The sequence below is a fragment of the Bubalus kerabau genome, chromosome 23 (genome assembly GCF_029407905.1).
Source record: "Bubalus kerabau isolate K-KA32 ecotype Philippines breed swamp buffalo chromosome 23, PCC_UOA_SB_1v2, whole genome shotgun sequence".
In the NCBI taxonomy this organism is placed as follows: domain Eukaryota; kingdom Metazoa; phylum Chordata; class Mammalia; order Artiodactyla; family Bovidae; genus Bubalus; species Bubalus kerabau.
Window position 1 is genome coordinate 2,577,738 of NC_073646.1, and position 19,245 is coordinate 2,596,982.

The 19,245-nt window shown below is 65.2% G+C and overlaps 2 protein-coding genes across 14 annotated transcripts in view; one reads left to right on the forward strand and one right to left on the reverse strand.

Moving 5' to 3' along the window:
- TSC2 (TSC complex subunit 2) overlaps positions 1 to 9,788 on the forward strand; it is a 30,904-nt gene extending 21,116 nt beyond the window's left edge. Inside the window, exons 26-42 of one of the 13 annotated variants that reach the window (XM_055562317.1) lie at positions 722 to 850; positions 2,239 to 2,403; positions 2,546 to 2,698; positions 2,820 to 2,932; positions 3,364 to 3,579; positions 4,035 to 4,238; positions 4,833 to 4,901; positions 6,092 to 6,222; positions 6,619 to 7,118; positions 7,286 to 7,361; positions 7,580 to 7,666; positions 8,387 to 8,573; positions 8,653 to 8,792; positions 8,907 to 8,985; positions 9,059 to 9,150; positions 9,236 to 9,334; positions 9,447 to 9,788. In XM_055562317.1, the coding sequence (XP_055418292.1) occupies positions 722 to 850; positions 2,239 to 2,403; positions 2,546 to 2,698; positions 2,820 to 2,932; positions 3,364 to 3,579; positions 4,035 to 4,238; positions 4,833 to 4,901; positions 6,092 to 6,222; positions 6,619 to 7,118; positions 7,286 to 7,361; positions 7,580 to 7,666; positions 8,387 to 8,573; positions 8,653 to 8,792; positions 8,907 to 8,985; positions 9,059 to 9,150; positions 9,236 to 9,334; positions 9,447 to 9,617 (2,611 nt within the window). In that variant the 3' untranslated portion in view covers positions 9,618 to 9,788. Of the gene's footprint in view, positions 1 to 721; positions 851 to 2,238; positions 2,404 to 2,545; positions 2,699 to 2,819; positions 2,933 to 3,363; positions 3,580 to 4,034; positions 4,239 to 4,832; positions 4,902 to 5,658; positions 5,839 to 6,091; positions 6,223 to 6,618; positions 7,119 to 7,285; positions 7,362 to 7,579; positions 7,667 to 8,386; positions 8,574 to 8,652; positions 8,793 to 8,906; positions 8,986 to 9,058; positions 9,151 to 9,235; positions 9,335 to 9,446 lie in introns of those variants that run through there. The other 12 variants (XM_055562315.1, XM_055562318.1, XM_055562316.1 and 9 more) reach the window with 12 other exon arrangements.
- Positions 9,789 to 9,826: 38 nt separating this feature from the next.
- Positions 9,827 to 19,245, reverse strand: part of PKD1 (polycystin 1, transient receptor potential channel interacting) — a 39,327-nt gene continuing 29,908 nt past the window's right edge. Inside the window, exons 27-46 of the mRNA XM_055562314.1 lie at positions 17,683 to 17,853; positions 17,358 to 17,501; positions 17,067 to 17,277; positions 16,856 to 16,982; positions 16,037 to 16,153; positions 15,906 to 15,955; positions 15,384 to 15,568; positions 15,219 to 15,312; positions 14,853 to 14,971; positions 14,578 to 14,780; positions 14,309 to 14,503; positions 13,791 to 13,930; positions 13,301 to 13,413; positions 12,926 to 13,073; positions 12,706 to 12,831; positions 12,382 to 12,556; positions 11,969 to 12,259; positions 11,762 to 11,896; positions 11,383 to 11,688; positions 9,827 to 11,289 (exon numbers count right to left, since the gene is read on the reverse strand). Of these exons, the coding sequence (XP_055418289.1) occupies positions 10,819 to 11,289; positions 11,383 to 11,688; positions 11,762 to 11,896; positions 11,969 to 12,259; positions 12,382 to 12,556; positions 12,706 to 12,831; positions 12,926 to 13,073; positions 13,301 to 13,413; positions 13,791 to 13,930; positions 14,309 to 14,503; positions 14,578 to 14,780; positions 14,853 to 14,971; positions 15,219 to 15,312; positions 15,384 to 15,568; positions 15,906 to 15,955; positions 16,037 to 16,153; positions 16,856 to 16,982; positions 17,067 to 17,277; positions 17,358 to 17,501; positions 17,683 to 17,853 (3,521 nt within the window). The 3' untranslated portion in view covers positions 9,827 to 10,818. The remainder of the gene's footprint in view (positions 11,290 to 11,382; positions 11,689 to 11,761; positions 11,897 to 11,968; positions 12,260 to 12,381; positions 12,557 to 12,705; positions 12,832 to 12,925; positions 13,074 to 13,300; positions 13,414 to 13,790; positions 13,931 to 14,308; positions 14,504 to 14,577; positions 14,781 to 14,852; positions 14,972 to 15,218; positions 15,313 to 15,383; positions 15,569 to 15,905; positions 15,956 to 16,036; positions 16,154 to 16,855; positions 16,983 to 17,066; positions 17,278 to 17,357; positions 17,502 to 17,682; positions 17,854 to 19,245) is intronic.

Here is a 19,245-nt window from a genome sequence, read left to right on the forward strand (position 1 = left end):
GCCCACACCCGGCCTGGATGGGGGCCCAGGGCCACAGACGCCCAGCCTCAGACCACCGTGGCCTGCTCCCCCAAGCTCTCTCCCAGCCCACTGCCAACCGGGGACACGCTCTTCACCTCAGCTGCTTTCGCCAAATCTGAGAAGAGCCGTGCTAGGCCTCGTGTTCTTGTTTTGCATTCCATTTGACTGGCTGCCCTCCGTCCCGCCCCACTTCCCGTCCAGCTTTCCTGGCTCTCCCTGGTGGGAATACGGCATTTTCCAGAAGTCAGTGTGACCTGAGTCAGAGGCTGTTCTCTCAGGGTCCCAGCGGCTGGGCCTGGGCCTGGAGTTAGAACTGGCCTTTTCTGGAGCTGTGCCCCTCAGGGCCCCAGCAGCTGGTCCCGAGCAGGGGGGGCGGGACACCTGGTCAGCACAACCTGGAATCTGCCGTGCGGTGCGATCCACACATGTTTAATTTGCACCAATGTTCTTTGTTTTAGTATCATGCGTGAAACCTTACTTTTTCGCCGTCATGTTTACACGATGTATTTTCATGCGTTTTTGTTTTCTGTTTCTCCCCCTGCTAACTGGCCTCTGGCATGGTTTTTTGTTCATCTCACCCGCGGGCTCTCCATCCTGACCCTGTGGCCTGTGACCTTTCCTCCTCATCCCTCCAATGGCTTGTCCTCCCTGCCGGGAGCTGGGCTCTCTGGGGCTTGGGCCTTCCTTCCTCACCTGGTAGTTTGAGGATAGCCAGACCCCCCAAACAAGGCTTGAATAACTCTCCACCCGTGAAAGAACTCAAGGAGAGCTCTGCAGCCGATGCCTTCCGGTGCCGCAGCATCAGTGTGTCTGAACATGTGGTCCGCAGGTAGTGGGCTCTGTCGGGCGGGGGGCTCGGACCCTGGAGCTGGGCCCGTGAGTGGCGCTGCCAGGCGGGAGCACCCGGGTGGTTGTGCATGGGGCTGCTTGCATGACCTCGTCACCTGCCCACGCCCTCCCCAGCCAGAGTTGAGGAGAGCCCGCCTGGCAGCCCTTGGGCCGCGTGGCCGGGGCTCTGGGGTGGGAAGCCTGGTGGAGAGGGCTGGAAAGGTTGCATTCTGTCACCCGGCCTCGGACTAGCGTGGGCTAGCTGCACGGCGTCCTCAGAGGCTGGCCTGGGGGCCCGAAGCAGGGTGACCCTTGTGAGGCAGCTGGTGTCCAGTGGCAGCGCCCACAGGCCTGTCCCAGAGGTCAGGGGCTTTTGCAAACTAAAGCCACACCCATGCCGGTCACCTGAGGACACACTCTCCAGGGTTTGGCTTTTCTCTCACGTTCTCTTGAGTGGGCTTTCTTCTTGAGTTTTTTCTCTGGGAAAGGTCTGCTTTCTGTGGCAGGTGAGACGGAACGGGGGCTTCTGTGTAGGGCAGTGGGCCGGGGGCCAGCCTGCAAGGGGCCGGGCATGGAAGGCCTGACCTCCCCAGGGGTGTGACCTCGTCACTTCCCCTGCTGTGTCTTGGAGCTCTTGAGGGGTGGGGTTCACCGCTTCATGCCCATGGGCCAGGCTACACCGTCTTCTCACTTGGAAGGCCCTTCAGGCCTCAGCATCCCACAGCTCAGAGACCCAGCCCCTCGCTGATGCCTGGCTCAGGCCCCAGCCTGAGCCTGGCTTCCCTGAGTGGGGTTTGACCTGGATGGGAGTCGGGGCTGGGGAGTCGTCAGGGAGGCTCCCCTCTCAGCTGTTTTCAATAACTTACTTATCATAAGCAAAACTCAGCCACAGGGGCATGAAATTTGTATTGGAGTGAGACCTGCACACACCCCTCCTCCTGGTCACGGGGCGGGGTTCAGCAGCCAAGTGTGGGGGTGAATGCAGAGCCTCACACAGGACCCAGACCCTGCCCGTCCTCCATGGGAGGGCCCGGGGGCAGAATGCAATCTGTCTGTGTCCTGTGGTCTCCGCGTCTCTGCATGACTCCACTGTTCTGCCACAAAGGGGTCACCTAATTCTCCTGTGCTTTGGTGAGGGGCCAGCCTCTCTCCCCGTCTCCGAGGACTCTGCTCTGACGAGCCGGCCTGGGTCTCTCCATGAGCCCCTGTCTACCCGCCCCCCAGGGCGGTGTGTCCACTCTTTGCCAAGCTGTGATTCTATGGGCCATGTGCCCTGCGGGGTCTTTCTGAGCGCGGCCCTCTCCGCACCTGCATGCCTTGAGCTTTGGCCCCGGTGGTAGACGGCTAGGCCCCTGCCGGCACCTGACCTTGCCATGGCTCCTCTTCCAGCAGGATCCAGACCTCTCTCACGAGCGCCAGCTTGGGGTCTGCAGACGAGAACTCGATGGCCCAGGCTGACGACAACTTGAAAAACCTCCACCTGGAGCTCACAGAGACATGTCTGGACATGATGGCCAGATACGTGTTCTCCAACTTCACGGCGGTCCCCAAGAGGTGCAAGTCGGCTCCGGGACGGGGCAGGGCTGTGCTCTTCTGTGACTGCATCCGTTCTGAGCAGCTGCAGGAGTGATATGGGGGCGCCTTGTCCGTCCAGGGCGCCCACCCAGTGAGGTGTTGACTGACTCTGTGCTTTCAGGTCCCCCGTGGGAGAGTTCCTCCTGGCTGGTGGCAGGACCAAAACCTGGCTGGTTGGGAACAAGCTTGTCACTGTGACGACAAGCGTGGGAACCGGGACCCGGTCACTGCTAGGCCTGGACTCTGGAGAGCTGCAGGGCGGCCCGGAGTTGAGGTGACCACTGCTTTCTGCCTCTGTCTGGCCTCCATCCTGAGCCCACATCTGCATGAGAGTGTCAGATCACCTGAGCCCATGAACTACCTCAGTCACACTCTGGGGACCCTTCTGTCCTCAGCTCTGACCCCAGCATGCATGTGAGACAGACAAAGGAGGCGCCCGCCAAGCTGGAGTCCCAAGCTGGGCAGCAGGTGTACCACGGAGCCCGGGACCGGGTCCGCTCCATGTCCGGTGAGCCCCCCGCCCTACCCCGCCTCCCCCCCAGGGCCTTTGCGAGGCCGAGAAAGGCCCGGGAGCTGCGGGGCAGGGCAGTCTGTTCAGACCTGGCCCGGGCTCTGAGGAACTCGTGCTGTCTGCAAGCCCTCCCCACCAGGCGAGGAGGGGGCGCCGCTTCTGCGCAGCTGTGAGCCATCAGCCCAGCCCACCCCTGGGGCTTTCTCTGCTGTCATTTAAATGAGCCATGGTCTGAGCCGCGGGTTCTGGGCCTCTGCCTGCTGCCCTGGGTCTACCAAGCCAACTCGACACTGTCTGAGGGCCGTGCCTGGGGAGGGCAGTGCTGCCTTGGCCCCGGCTCGGAGTTTGGCAGCCTGGACCCCCGCTGGAGCAGCCAGGCCTGTTGGGCCAAGCGGTGGTGGTCGCCAGCCCTCCCCTCTCCTCCTCAGGGGGCCATGGCCTTCGCGTGGGTGCCTTGGACGCTCCAGCCTGCTACTTCCCCAGCAGCCCCACGTCCCCGGGCTCCCAGACCGCTCCAGCCGGCCAGCCTGAGAAGGCCTCAGCTGGCAGCCCGCTCCCAGCACAGAAGGAGAAGACAAACCTGGCCGCTTACGTGCCCCTGCTGACCCAGGGCTGGGCAGAGATCCTGGTCCGCAGGCCCACAGGTACCCAGGGGTGGGCCCGTGCTCGGCCGGCCTGGCTGCTGTCAGCACGTGCTGTGCACAGTGACGCAAACGCTCTGGACGCTACGGAGCTGGTGGCAGCCAGTCGGGAGATCACCTTGAGCTGAGTCCCCAGGGGTGGACGTGAGGGCTGGGCGGCAGCTGGTCTGCTCAGGCTGCCACAGCAAAGCCCTGCCGGCCGGGCGACTGTAACCACAGGATCTCCTGCCTCCCGGCCCACGGGCCTGGGATCCGAGTGTCAGGATTGTGGACAGGGCTTGTTTCTCCTGTGGCTGTCTTCTTGCTAGCTCCTTACACGGTCATCCCTCTGTGTCTTAGTCATCCTTTGTTGTACGGACCCTGGTCAGAGCAGAGCAGGGTGCAGCCGGGGCTGCCCAGGGCGGGCGGAGGGCAGGGCTGCTGGGGGTGCTGTGCTGAGCCCTGAGCCCGCCCCGCAGGGAACACCAGCTGGCTGATGAGCCTGGAGAACCCGCTCAGCCCCTTCTCCTCGGACATCAACAGCATGCCGCTGCAGGAGCTGTCCAATGCCCTCATGGCCGCCGAGCGCTTCAAGGAGCGCCGCGACACAGCCCTGTACAAGTCGCTGTCGGTGCCGGCGGCCGGCTCAGCCAAGCCATCCCCGCCCCCACGCTCCAACACAGGTGAGCGCTGGCCCCCACCCGCCTGTGTGCCCCGTCTGAGGGCGGATGGCCGCGTGGGGTCCTGGGCCGTCTTGGCTCTGCCAGCCTTGGGCGCTGAGGAGGCCGGCTGCACGCAGGGCACACTCGTCTGCAGACCTGGTGCTTGAGAGCGGGGCCTGCTCCTGGGGGACCCTCCTTTGGAGATGTGCCGTGAATCGGTGGCTTGAGGCCTCCTCAGCTGGCCCTGCTCGTGGGGTGGACACGGGCCTTGCTCTGCACCCTTCTCGGGTACCCGGCGCTCAGGGTCCTGGAGACGGCCGCGCTGCTGCTGGGGTGTGGGTATGGACGTGCCAAGCTCGCCTGCGCTCGTCTGCGCCCGCGCCACCCTCCTCCCTGCTTCCCTGCGGCCGGGTGACCGCTCGTGAGGAGGAGAGGCGCACTCCTGTCCCCGGCGTGCACCTGAGCAGCTGGGAGCGCTGGCGTGTGCGCCGGCTGCTGGCCGCCCCTCTCTCTCTCCAGGCTCGGGTCCTTGCAGGACCGGCGGTGCCTGTCCTCTCTGCTCGGCTGTGCGTGGCCTTCCTCCTGCTGACGGGCCGCTCACGGTTTCCCTTGCAGTGGCCTCTTTCTCCTCCCTGTGCCAGTCCAGGTGCCAAGGAAAGCTGCACAGGAGCATTTCCTGGGCAGGTATTCGTACGCTCTTTAAGGAAAGCGGTGTTTGCTGCAGAGCGCCGCTCTGCCTCGTAGATGCTGTGTCATCGTCCCTCCTCCGCTCACCCCTCCCTGACCCCGTCTGAGCCTCTCGTCGCCTCAGGGAGCCATCCCCGACTCGCATGAGGACGTCGGTGCAGGATGCCTGTGCTTTGTCAGCGGGAACCCCCACTGCCTTGTGCCCTCTGTGCCTGAGTTCTGTTCCCAAGCCCGTCGGGCCCTCCCAGCCCCGTCTTCAGCTTGAGGGGGTGACCTGGGCGACTGTACCCCAGAGGCCGGCAGAGGACAGAGCTGCCCTGCCCTGGCTCTGGTGCTGACGGGCCTTGTGAGCCCACAAATGGGGTGTGTCTGCCGTACACACGGGCTGCCCGAGGGCCCCACAGGCTGGCTTCCAGCCCGTTGCTCCCAGGCCCCGGCCGGAGGGTGTGGCTGGCCAGGTGCTCCAGCTGTCCCGGTCCCCCACATGGGCAGGACTGGCTCGGGGCGGGCACGGCAGGGCTCCTCGAGGCGGCTGACGCACTGCGCAGTGCGGGGCTGCGCTGATTCAGTCGCTTCTCCTCAGCCCCTCGCCCTAGTGCTGGCACAGGAAACCTGGCTTTGGGGTCATGCTCCCTCCTTAGCTGCCTGGCTCTGGGTCGGTACGGACTCAGCAGGCGAGCCTTCACCCTTCAGGACACTTCAGAGCCCGTGTGCACACGGGGTCCCTCACTGGTCTCTCCCTTGGGCCTGGCAGGGAGGAGCTCGGAATTCTCCCAGCTCCTGAGGGCTGGTCGAGGCCCCTCCTCTGGTCTGGGGCCTGACTCAGGCAGGGGCTTCTGCACAGGGGTCCTGTCTGCCCTTGCCCACCTGCCTTGCCGGGGGAGCTCCCCGGGGGAGCTACCAGGGCAGCTTCTGTGGATGCTGGGATGCTCAGGTGGGCACTCCAAGGGGCCAGGTGCCCCCCATCTTGACCCCTGGGAGTCCATGAAGAGACCCCTGTGTCAGGGCACTCAATGTCCCTCTCCAGCCGGCTCGATGGGAGGGGGTGGCTCAGAGCCCCCGGGAGGAGAGCCTTGGGCCAGGCCCTGCTGGGGAGCCGCTGTGCCCTCTCATGGGGAAACCCGGTGCCCAGAGGCCATGTGAGTCCTGGACGGGCCACGCCCAGCAGCACGTCTGTGTCCTTCCAGATTCTGCAGTAGTCCTGGAGGAGGGAGGTCCAGGTGAGGCCGGTTTGTCTGCAGAGCCTCCTGAGTTGGAAGATTTTGAGGCGACACTGGGCTCCGCCGGGCGCTGTGGGCGCAGCGACGCTTTCAGCAGGGTGAGTGCAGGCGGGGCAGCCACCTGAGGGGCCTGTGGGTGCTATCACCCCCTGCTGGGGGTACGGCGGGGCTGAGCCACCGTAGGCTGGTTTGCTCTGCACTTCCGCCGCTCTCCCATCCCTGTGCGTGTCCCTGTTGTGGGGCAGCCTGAGGTCCCCCGCAGTGGTCCGCCTGGGGTTGTAGCCCCTCCATGCCAGCATCCTATAGCCTGGGGCCTTGGCTCCGCTGCTGAGCGAAGGGCACGGGAAGTGCTTTCGGGGAAGGGGAACCGCTAGCTCCGTGCTGGCCGCTCAGGCCCTGGCTGGGGATGGGTGGGGCCTTATTTCTCCAGGTAAACCTGGGTGGGCTCTGCGGTGCCTCCTGGTGAGCGTTTCCTTTGGATCCATTCTTCCCAGTCATCTTCCACCTCCAGCCAGGAGGAGAAGTCATTCCATGCCGAGGAGTTGCCTCCTGGGGGCATCCCCATCGAGCGGGCAGTCTCCTCGGAGGGTTCCCGGGCCTCCGTGGACCTCGCCTTCCAGCCCTCTCAGCCCCTGAGCAAGTCCAGCTCGTCGCCTGAACTGCAGACCCTGCAGGACATCCTGGGGGACCCCGGGGACAAGGCTGAGGTCGGCCGGCTGAGCCCCGAGGCCAAGGCCCGGTCGCAGTCAGGGATCCTGGACGGGGAAGGTGCCGCCTGGTCAGCCCCGGGTGAGGAACGCCGGGGCCGGGGCCCTGCCCAGCCAGAGGGCCCCCTGCCTTCCAGCTGTCCCCGCTCCCCCAGCGGGCTGCGGCCCCGAGGCTACACCATCTCGGATTCAGCCCCGTCACGCAGGGGCAAGAGGGTGGAGAGGGATTCCTTCAAAAACCGAGCAGGGACCTCCAACACTGAGAAGGTGCCAGGCATCAACCCCAGGTGAGCCCCGCCCTCTTGGTGCTCCCGTGGGGGCCTGGGGCCAGCGGGGCCTAGGCAGGGCAGGCTGGCCACAGACACCAGGCTCCTCGGTGACCGTGCTCTGGGCCCCTCACCCTTGGGCTGTGATTGCTGGCCGAGACCTCAGCCATCTCTTCTCCCCACCGCAGCTTCGTGTTCCTGCAGCTCTACCACTCACCGTTCTTCGGTGACGAGTCCAACAAGCCAATTCTTTTGCCTAACGAGGTAGGTGGGTCCTCTCTCCCCCGCAGGGCCCCCTGGAGCCCGCTGCAGGTGCACAGTGGGCTGAGCCCCCAGCTGGGCAGCGGGGGCTGCAGCCCAGCTCCCGGAGGCCGGCGAGAGGAGAGGCCTCTCCCGGACAGGCACTGGGCTGCAACTGGCTGGGCAGGGCTGGAGGAGGGGACTTTTCTGCCCTGGGCTCAGACTGGGCTTTGTGGCTACAGTCTTTCGAACGGTCAGTGCAGCTCCTTGATCAGATCCCGTCATACGACACGCACAAGATCGCGGTCCTATACGTGGGAGAAGGCCAGGTGAGGCTTCCGGGCTGGCCGGGGCAGCCTGGGTGCTGGGCAGAGAGGGTGGCCGGCCTGCCGGGGGTGGGCTCTTGTCCTCCGCAGAGCTGGGTTCCGGAGGAGCCGCTACTGTCAGGTGTTCATGGAGCTCCCTTCCCTCCAGGACTCAGGAGTGAGATTGACAGGCTGGGTGTGAGCACAGAGCGCTTGGGGGGTGGGTTGTCACTGACCCCAGGGAGGTGGCTCTGAACGGAGATGTGGAGGAAGTGAGGACTCGCAGAGGAGTGCTGGGCAGGGGTGGCGAGGGGACAGGACGTGATGAGGGGCGCGGTGGCACCCCTCGAGGCGGGCAGTTCCCAGCGCAGGGTTTGCATTGACTCGACCTGAGTCTCAGAAGCGCCCTGGCTGCCGTGGGCCGAGGGCCAGCTCGGGGGGGAGGAAGGGGGATGGGCAGCCATGGACTCTGGGTTTTTCTGAGGACAGAGTCAGCCCAGGTCAGTGGCAGATTGGGAGCAGCGGGGCCGGGGGTTGGGGGGGAGGTGACACCCTGGGCAGTGGGTGTGAATCTGCATTGCCTCGGTCAGGTGAATGGCAGAATGGGGGTTGTGCCAAGGCACACTAGTCACCCTGCCCCTGGCCCCCAGCAGCATCAGGCCCTCGGGGTCCTGTGGGCCTGAGACGGGGGGCGGCTGGGGGCGGCCTGGGAGCTGGTGCTGCCATGCCTTCACCTCCCCGCAGAGCAACAGCGAGCTCGCCATCCTGTCCAATGAGCACGGCTCCTACAGGTACACAGAGTTCCTCACGGGGCTGGGCAAGCTCATCGAGCTCAAGGACTGCCAGCCGGACAAGGTGTACCTGGGTGGCCTGGACGTGTGCGGCGAGGATGGCCAGTTCACCTACTGCTGGCACGACGACATCATGCAAGGTGCGCCCTCCCTGTCCACTGGCCCGCTCCTCGGGAGCCCCCACCGGGCCCGCCCTGCTCAGCTCTGCCCGCCCCACAGCTGTCTTCCACATCGCCACCCTGATGCCCACCAAGGACGTGGACAAGCACCGCTGTGACAAGAAGCGCCACCTGGGCAACGACTTCGTGTCGATTGTCTACAATGACTCTGGCGAGGACTTCAAGTTGGGCACCATCAAGGTGTGCCTGGGGGCCTCGGGGCGGCGGGTGCAGGTCTGGGCCCTGGGCTGAGCGTGGAGGGGGTCGCAGAAAGTGGCCCTCGGCACCACGGTGACCCTGCTCTCGTGTGAGCAGGGCCAATTCAACTTCGTCCACGTGATTATCACGCCCCTGGACTACGAGTGCAACCTGGTGTCTCTGCAGTGCAGGAAAGGTGAGGCGGGGTGGGGGCAGGGGGGCAGGGAGAGGCTCCAGGGCTGAGCCCCACATGAGCGCTGTCTCCCCAGACATGGAGGGCCTTGTGGACACTAGCATGGCCAAGATCGTGTCTGACCGAAACCTGCCCTTCGTGGCCCGCCAGATGGCCCTGCACGCAAATGTGAGCAGACTTGGCTCCGGGAGGTGGGGGTCAGGCCCGCAGGTGCCCCCATGCAGGGCTCACCGTCCTGCCCTCCCCACCCCAGATGGCCTCGCAGGTGCACCATAGCCGCTCCAACCCCACCGACATCTATCCCTCCAAGTGGATTGCCAGGCTCCGCCACATCAAGCGGCTGCGCCAGCGGGTAGGAGACTGGCCGCGGGGGGGTGCTCCACAGAGATGGGGTGGCCAGCCTGGGGAGCGTGTGCCACCCCCTCTGGACTTGCTGCTGAAGCCCGCCCCACCCCCGCCCCCAGATCCGTGAGGAAGCCCACTACTCAAGCGCCAGCCTGCCCCTGATGCAGACACACCCTCCTGGTCATGCCAAGGCTCCGGCACAGGCCCCAGCCGAGTCCACACCCACCTATGAGACGGGCCAGCGGAAACGCCTGGTCTCCTCTGTGGACGACTTCACTGAGTTCGTGTGAGGCTGTGCAGGGTGGGTACTTGGACCCGTGGGGCTTCTCTGACTCGGACATATCCTGGGCTGTTCCAGCTGTTTGAGCAGCTGTGCTGCCAGACCCTCCCTGCCCCCGTGGCGCTGGGTGATATTTATCTGTGCAAATAAAGTGCTGGTGTGGCCCAGGCCTGTGCACTCAGACACGTCTAGACCCCAGAGTGGACACAGACACGGAGCAGTCAGTCAACTCGTTTATTTGACTTCGTCTGTTGGTGGTGGGATCTAGGCTGTAGCTTCGGCCATGCCCAGTGGAGTGGGGAGGGGGCATGCCAGGCTGCTGCTGGGGCCTTGCCCTTGGGACAGCCTCACACGTATGTGGTCATGCTCACCTCCCCCGGCCCGGGGGCCAGCCCCCGGGCAGAGATCTTCCCCTACCAGCTCTAGGGTCCCAGCCCTCACCCAGACCCGACACCAGCAGGCCTAGACAGGAGGCTAAGGCCATGGTGGTGGCAAGGCTGGCCTGGGGGGGTTTCCCCTCCAAAAGCCTTTTCTGCCCAGCACCTGCCAAGGCCAGACGTGGATCTGAGAAGCAGCTGCTGCTCCTCCAGCTGGGTGGGCAGGTGTCTGGGGAGAAAAGGACAGCTCTGGCGGTCCCAGCTCCCCTTCAAGGTGGGTGACAGTGGGCACAGGCTGCTTCAGCCACCAGATCCCTTGGCTGTATTGAAAAATAAAGCGACGTACAAAAATATATACATTTTAACCCCACATAAATTACAACAGACACGGCGGCAGCTGGAGGCGAGTGCACTGAGCAGGGATGGAGGAGGTAATAACTTAGGGGAGGACGACAGGAGTGCGGGCCCCTCCCCAGAGCCTGGGGCCTTGGCAGGGGAGACATCAGCCAGGAGGGGGCCGGGCACAGCCCGCTGTACCTGAGGACTCGGGAAATAAATAGCGTCTGAGGCCGGGCACTCATCCAGCACTGCTGTGTCCTCCCACAGGAGTGGGAGGGGACCCTGGGTCCGAGCTGGCCACGTGGCCTCTGTAAAGTGCTGAAGCCCACAGAGAGCCTGCCTGCTCTCTGGGGACCTGCGTGCAGCTGTTCTGCCTGGCCCGCGACTGAGGGTGGCAGAAGGTGATAATACTGAGCGGTGTCTGCTCTGGCTCCGAGGGGCCAGAGGGGAGCCACAGGCGTGCCCTGGGGAGAGGGGAGCCCAGAGGCCCTGGCACTAAGAGCTGCTGGGGTGGATCTTGTTTTTGGCCCGCAGTGATGCTCTGCTGGGGCCTGTAGACAGGCCGATGCCTCGACTGGCCCGGGCAAGGCGGCTGGGCAGGACGGGCCGCAGGCCTGGGGAGGGGCTGGGGGGCTGGGGGGCCAGGGGCGCGCTGCTCCTGCGGCCGTGCAGGCGCTGCAGCCGCCGCTCCAGCTGGTAGACGTCCTCTGTGGCCTGGTTGAGCCGATCAAACTGGGTGAGTAGGGCCTCAAACACAGCATGGAGGCGGGAGGGCTCGGGCTCCAGCTCTCGAGGCCCTGGCCGGCCCAGGCCCAAGCTCAGCCCCTCCAGCTGGCTGGAGGAGGTGGAGGGGCGGGAGGCGTCGGAGCCCCCGCTGGGTGGTGGCACGTCTGGAGAAGCCTTGGAGCCCCGGGATGAGCGGGAGGGCAGCGGCTCCATCCCTTCAAAGCGGACTTTGTGGCGGAACTGGGGGCGGCACAGGGGCTCGGTCAGTCCGGCTGCGCCCTGGGCTCTGCTGGGCCCAGGGTGCGTCCCTCTCCCCCCCTGGGCCGTACCCACCTCCTTGACCTTGCTGAAGCCCATCCAGAGGCGCAGGCGGCGCAGGAACAGCTCCACCATCTCGTAGTCCTGCGGCTCCCAGGCGGGGCGGTACAGCTCCCCACGCAGAGTGTGGTACCGCCACCGCATTAGAACAGACCCCAGCCTCAGGGCCCCCCACAGACGCAGAGCCCAGAGCCCCGTGCACAGCATGGGGGACAGGCGCCAGGACTCCGCAGGGCACAGGGCAGGAACCCCGGTCCCGGGGCACAGCACCAGGAGGGCCTGGGCAGCGCTCTGAAGCGAGTCCACACAGGAGGAAACCAACTGCGGGGGAGGGGAAACGAGTGAGGGGCGGGCCCGGGATCAGCCGCCCTCCCACGGCCCCGCCCGGACCTACCAGGACAGCAAGCTGCGCGTAGGCTGCGGCGAGTACCACCAGGCCTAAGGCTGCCCCCGCGAGCTCGGGCAGCGCCCGGCACAGTGTCTTCCCGAAAACCGACCACTGGCGCACAAAGCGCAGCTGCTGGGCGGCCTGCAGACACAGGGCGTCAGCTGACTAACCCTGCCAATGCTGCCCGCCCCGCCCCACCGACTCAGCCCTCACCTTGACCAAGAGCAGGAAGAGCAGCGAGGCGGTCAGTCCGCGAGCCACGGCGCCCAGTTGGGCCACCTGTTCGAAGCTGGTGAAGCGGCGCGGGCGGCGGCGCAGGAAGCGGGTCCACTGGCGGTCGGCGGCGCCCAGCTGGGCCAAACGCACCAGCGCCGCGGCTGCCGTCAGCACCACCAGCAGCCACCGCGCCCAGGTCCCAGCCCGTGTGGCTCGCGCGCGCCCCTCCCTGCGCCAGGCACGCACCTCGGCCACCGAAAAGTACACGGCGAACAGGAGCAGGCTCACCTGGTGGGGCGGGGCGGAGCCGAGGCGGGGTCAGGCCCGTGGAGGGCAGGGCCACGGCCCTGGGGCGGGCCCTGGAGGGCGGGGTCAGGTCCATGGAAGGAGGGCGGGGGGGCGGGGCCTACCGAGGTGAGCAGCGGCAGCGAGAGGCCAGCGCTGAGCCGCCGCAGCGCGAACGGGCGGACGCTAAGCGCCGCCACTGCGTGTCCGGCAGCCGGGAACTCCAGGCGCAGCGTGACGGCGGCGTGCAGCCCCACGGCTGGGCTGTAGCGCGTCAGCTCCACAAACACGGCGCGGCTTCTGCGCGGAGGGCACGGGCAGGGGCCAGGAGTCGGAGGGGGCAGCGCTGGGAGAGGCCGATGCTCTCCAAAGGGGCTCGAGCAGCAGGTGTCGTGGGGACGGGGCGGCGCGTGCAGGGAGCGGGCGGAGGGGCTGAGTGCGGGGCCCACCTGTTGTCGATCCAGTTGTGCAGCTGCAGGAAGCCCAGCTGTGCACGGCTCTCCTCCAGGCTGGGACCCAGCTCCTGCACGTAGCCCCCGCTGTCGTACACGGCACAGGAGCCCCAGGACCACACGCTGCAAGGAGGGGCGACGTCAGCGCCCGCGCCCCAGCAAGCTCCTCTGAAGGGCTGTCCCTGCCCCCGGCACCCCGGCCATCCTCCAGGCTCACCCCAGCAGGTCTGGCGCTGAGTAGGCCCAGATCTCGGAGCTGTTGAGCGCAGCACTCCCCCAGCCAACACCATAGTCGCTGGTGCTGAAGCCACCCGAGGCAGCTGAGCACACGGGGTCCCTGGAGCCAGGCGGTTGCGGGCAGAGCGCTGAAAGCAGAGGGTTCAGGGCCCTGCCTGTTCACCAGCCTCCGGGCCAAGCTCAGCAGGGCTCACTGAACCCGCCCAGCACCCCAGGAAGTAGGTGTCACTGTCTGCACATCAGGAGACCCAGGCAGGCCGTCACCAGCTGGGCGTGTTGGATCCAGACCCCGGCAAAGGCTTCCCTTTGGAAACAAGTTAGGCTAAGTGCCAGGGCGCCCCCCTCAGCTACTCACCTTCCTGCAGCCGCACCTGCCGCAGCTGTGGGGGCCCCAGCTCCGGCCTGGACTGGTTCCCGTGGATGTAGGGGAGCAGAACGTGGGACATCCATGGCCAGAACTCGTCAGACCTGCCCACCCCAGACCCAGAGTCGGTCACATGGCCGTCCCTCACAGCCTGGCCCCCCGGGGTGAGAGGCCCAGGGCACACTGCTACCAGTCCCGGCCGGGCCAGTGGGAGGCGGCCAGTGCTGCCCAGAGGAGGAGGCACGGCCTGGGGTTCCTGACACTCAGGGCTGGTGAAGCTGTGCTGGGCCTGTCCTGTGTCCTCTCCCCATGGCCAGCAGCACCCACTCCAGTTCTGATGACCAGAAATGGATCGAGACGCTTCCCAACACCCCCGAGGGGCTGCACTGCACCAAGGGCAGGGTTGAGGTGGACCCTGGCTGGCATCAGCACCACCCTGGCCCGGAGGACAGACCCGTGCCTGCACACAGGGCGTCCGTACCGGGTGATGGCCAGGAAGGCCTGGCTGTCCAGCTCCTGCTTGATGGCGCTCTGCAGGCGGTAGGCATGGCTGTGGCGCGAGGTGTCCCCGTAGTTGGCCAGCAGTGTCACCAGCAGGAAGAACATGTAAACCAGGAGGCCCTGGGGGGCAGGGATGGCCCTGGGGTCAGCCAAACCCAGCCTGGCGCCCCGGGGGTGCAGCCTGTGACAGAGCGCGGCTTCCACACACTGGGCAGCAAAGTGCCCAAAGCCAGAGAGGCTGGTGCTGAGAGCCAGGCCTGTGGGCACACATGGTCTGCAAAGGCCAAGAAGCCGCACCAGGGCCCCACGAGGCTGGGCAGGAGAAGGTCACAGGAGGGGCAGAGCCCGCAGAGCCCTAGACCACCCGCAGAAAGGCTTTCTGTGCTCAGGAGGAGGGTGCATTGAGGTTTTCGAGAAAGGTGGGCCCTTCTGGAAGGTGCTGCCTGTGCCAGGAGGCCGGGAAGGGAGGCCACGCGCCAGCACGGGGCCCGAGCTCACCCGCAGCATCCCGTGCAGCCTCTTGACCTTCCGGGCTTCCTCCTTCGCCAGGAAGAGTGCAAAGCCGTGGGGCGGCCGCACGCGGGGCACACGCTCGCTCACGGGTGTCACGGCCGGGCTCTCCACTAGGGTGTCATCTTCATCGGGGTGCAGCCGCTTGGCCACCAGGGAGAAGTACAATGCCTCCAGCAGGACCTGGGCCAGGGCTGGCATCAGAGGGGCCCATGGCAGCCAGAGGCTGGCGGGGTGGCCCCTTGCACCCTTCTCACCTTGAGCGGCTCCCAGCAGAGGAACGAGGCCAGGAAGCTGGAGCCGCTTGAGAGGAGCCACATGACAGACACGCTGGGGGGGAAGCTGGCGCCAACCCACCCCGACACGCCCATGGCCACGGCCACCAGGAGCAGGCTGAGTCCGTGGGCCAGGGGCGCACACCAGGCTGGCAGCAGCCGCTTCCGCAGACCCTCCACCAGCCCTGGGAAGGCAGACAGATGGGTCAGCAGCAGCTCAGAGGAGCGGGAAGCTGTCCTGGGACTTGGGCGCGCACCTGTCCTGGGGAGCCTGGCTGGCGGGGGCTGTTCCCACGTCAGGCCTGGGCTGGACAGCCCTGTGTCCCCCGGGCTCCGCAGCATCGCAGGCTGGGTCTTCTCGCCAGGGGCGCTGCACCTGAGGCAAGATGGAGGTACTCGCCCATCAGCGGCATACTGCTCAGGGGCACGGCCAGCCCCCTCTGGCCTCTGTGGAAAGAGGACGCCACCCCAGGCCAGGCAGAGGGTGCCGGGCCTGCTGGCTGCTCGGGGGTGCTCGCCTCACAGTACTGGGACCAACGCCCGTCCTTTCTGCCACCATTTCAGCAGCCGTTGCCCCACAGCACTGCACCTCCCCACCACTGCCCCTGGAACCCGGCACTCACAGGCCAGCGAGCAGGTCCGTTTCTCCCTGCGTGTCCTGGGTGGGGGCCAGGCTGCTGGCCCCTTCAGCCAGGATCTGCCGGATCAGGTTCTCATCTGTAGGGGGCGGGACGGGTCAGCCCAGAGCCCTCCTGGGGGGCCGGGCAGTGCCTCCCTACCCCGCGCACCTGAAGCGGAGAAGTACTTGGCAGGCGAGGAAGGGCTGACCAGGGAGAGACTGTCTTCCTCTGGGCCTGGCGTGAGGCCCATCCGGCCCTGAGCCAGCCGCTGCAGGGCGCTGCCCATGACAGACGGGTCACTCAGCAAGTCTGGCCAGCTGAGGGCGCCTTCGCTGGATGGCCAGCACACCAGGCTGCAGGCAACAGTCAGCAAGGGGTGCCCAGGCACGTGATTGCACACACACCCAACCCAAGTCCTGTCACGGGGCTCTAAGCAAATGCTCCCAGGACAGGTGTGTAACACACGGATGAGTACATGTGACCCACATGACACACGGAGAACATGTAACTCACAGGACACATGGAAGAGGACAAGTGACCCACACAACACGTGGAGGAGGACATGTGACACCCACGACATGGACGAGGACATGCGATGCCCACGACATGGGTGAGGACACGCAATGCGACCCTCGTGAGGCATATCTGACCCACACAGGAAACAGCTCATGCTTTCTTTAGGGACCCCACCTTTTAGAATCCTCCAGAAATAAGTCCTGTTTCATTTGTCCAGCAAACGCCTGTTGAGAAGAACACAGAGAGCCTGATCCCAGAGTGCCCAGGCCGCAGCCCCACCCGGGCAGGCCCTGGGGAGCCCGCACCTCGCCACCGAGTCCCGGGAAGGCGAGCATGGAGCTGTCCAGCATGGACGAGTCCAGGCAGCTGTCCACATCCAGTGCCTGCGGGCCTGCGGGGGTGGGGCTCGGGCCCCCTGCCACCTGCGGAAGAGGCAGGTGGTAAGCGGGACACAACTTGGGGCCCCATTTGGGGAGGCGTGCCCGCCCTGGCAAGCAGAGTCTGCAGCAGTGCTGTCCTGAGAACCTTCTAGAACCACACGTGCGCTCTACACCTACAGACTCCATCATAGGAGCCACTTGCCACATGCCGACACGGAGCGCCAGGAGTGACTCCTGTGACCGAGAAGCTGGAGTTGTATCTAACTTGAATCAGCCTAACCGTGGATGGCCACACAGAGACAAGGACGACCCTACCAGGCTGCTGGCCGAGGCGTGTGGCCTTTGCTGAGCGCTGCATGAGGTCTCTGTCGGGCTCTGGCCTCAGGGAAGAGTCAGGAGGCGCCCGTCAGGTTTTATCGAGCCCGTGTGGGACTGGTGCTGCTCTTTCCATGACCGCTCGGGGGACTCGCCAGTGAGGCCACCTGGGCTGTTCTTGGAGGTTTTAAGTGACCTCCCACTGCCGCGCTGGCCCGGGGTCTGCTCAGACTTTGTCCTCAGGTCGGTTTTTCTCAGAACCTGTGGCCCGTCATCCGGGGAGCCCGTCCCTGCCTGCTCAGTGATCTGAGGCACGGGCATAGGCAGCTCATGGGGCCCGTTCACGCCTGACTCTGATGTGCTCTGGGTGCTGACCCCTTCTGGCCCCCCTGGACAGCCCGGCCATGCTCAGGAGCCCCACGCACCCACCTTGCTCCGGGACATGCGGAAGAGGAACAGGATGGCCAGGTAGACTGGGTAGACGACCAGGCTGGACACCAGGCCAACAGTGACAGTGTCCAGGCTCAGCGGGGCCAGGCTGGACACGGGGCCCTGCCTGTGGGAGAGGACACACGGGCTGGCTTGAGGGGAGGTGGTGGGGGGGGCGCCGAGGCAGGCGGGTGGGCGCCGCAGCACGCACCTGTGGGCGCTGTCCCCCACAGCCCCGTACCACACGGCATTAGCACCCAGGAAGAGGCCGACGAGGAGGACGCAGCACGTGGCACGCTGCAAGCGCGTGAAGCGGCTCCGAGGTGGCCGGTCCCACATGGAGAGCCAGACGTGCTTGTCGAAGAAGCCGCGCTGCAGCTCGGCCACCAGGAGGCGCTGGAACCGCCGCAGCGCCGCGTCGCCTGAGGGGGACAGGCGGGCTTCAGGAGACCCCAGGCCAGGCATTGGTTTGTTTCGCGGCGGCTGCCAGGAGGGGTCTTACTTGCAGCCAGCACCTCCTTCTCCACCAGGCCCCCGTTGGCCTCCATCTCCACCGACAGCCAGTCATTGACCAGGAAGAAGGTGCTGCGGGCGCTCTGCAGGTCCCGGACGATGACGTGCTGCAGGAACCAGGCGGGGCTCAGCCCTGTGAGAGCGGGCAGGTGGTCAGGGCCGGTGGGCAGTCAGGGCCAGCGGGCGGTAGGCAGTTGGTCAGGGCCAGCGGGTGGTGGGTGGGTGGGGCAAACAGGGCAGGGCGGGCAGTGGGCAGTCAGGGCTGGCGGGCTGTGGGTGTGCAGGGCAGGCAGTGGGCGGACAGTGGGCCCCACCCTTGTTGTCGTGCCACACACGGATCTTCCACAGGCGGCCCAGGCTGTGCGGGGTGGCAATCTGGAAGACGTCCAGGCTGTTGCGCTGGAAGGCTCCATCCCCATCCAGGTGTCGGTGGCCGCTGCGGCCATCTGCCCCATACAGCATGATGCCCACGTGAGCCGTGGTCCCTGGAGCACAGGCGGACAGGGGTGCAACTCTGGGTTTCTGTCCACGGATGCTGACCCTGGGCACGTCTGCCTGTTGATCTCCCTTCAACAGGCACGGCCCGATCTCAGGCCCTCAAACTGTTCCACAAACGGCCCCGGTAGCGGTGGAGCATTAACCGCGAGTGACCACATGGAACAGAAGCACGGCCGCCAGCCTGCAGTCTGCTACGCGAGTAAGAGACCCATGTCCTGGTGGTGACTGGTGACACCACCCCTTCTAGAGCCTGCTGCTGACCAGTCACTGCACACCTGTCTCACACAAACCACCACGCGCACAGTGGTCTCGCCCCCGTGTCGGCCACGATAAACCCACACGCTATTTTATGAATGTCATAGAAAGGAACAGAAAAAAACTTCAAAAATGAAAATTGCCCCCGACTTCCTTGGCGGTCCAGTGGTAAAAATCTGCCTTGCAATGAAGGGGACACAAGTTCGATCCCTGGTCCCGGAAGATTCCACATGCGGTGGGACAACTCGGCCCAGGCGCCTCAGTGATGAAGCCCGGGCTCTAGAGCCCATGAGCTGCAGTGTTGAGTCATGCCAGGAGCCTGTGCTCCGCAGCCAGAGAGGAGCACCCGCGCCACTAGAGAAAGCCCACACAGCAACCAAGACCTGGGGCAGCTTCAGGATAAACACATAAAAATTTAAGAAAATAAACACTTTCCTAACAAGAGAGGGGACCCGGTGATAAAGACGAAAGCACAGCAAAGAGATGAAAACTGGTACCAAAAAAGCGCACTTTGAATTAAAGGCAAACGCGTAACTGAAGACCTAGCCAACTGTGCGGCTCCCACCGCCGCCCCAGGCCCTAAAAATGCCGCCAGAGGCAACGAGTGGCCGACACGAGCAAGGACACTGGTTGCAACAAAAAGGATGAAGACGCCGTGGAGCAACCAATATGGCAAACGCTTCTTCACATGAGACGAGCTCTCAGAGGTGCTTCACGGCAGGAGCATGGACGATGTGGGCAGTAAAATGACCTCTGGCCGAAACACAAGGACACCCCTAAGGTGGTGCTCACTGACGGGAACACCGCTCAGAATATTTGCTCAGTTCCCCACAAGGAAACAAGATGCCTGATCTCAGCATCCAACACGTATGTCGCGCAGTACTGACCCCATGCCAACCTGCTTCTCTGATGGCTATAACTGATGGTCAGAGAGCTAGGGACATTGTGAAAGCAATTTTTTCACCCGGACGACCTGCTACTGTTCAGTAATCACCTCCCATACCGATAGATGGGCTTCCCTGGTGGCTCAGTCAATAAAGAATACGCCTGCAATGTAGGAGACCCGGGTCGATCCCTGGGTCGGGAAGATCCCCAGTAGAAGGGAATGGCAACCCACTCCAGTA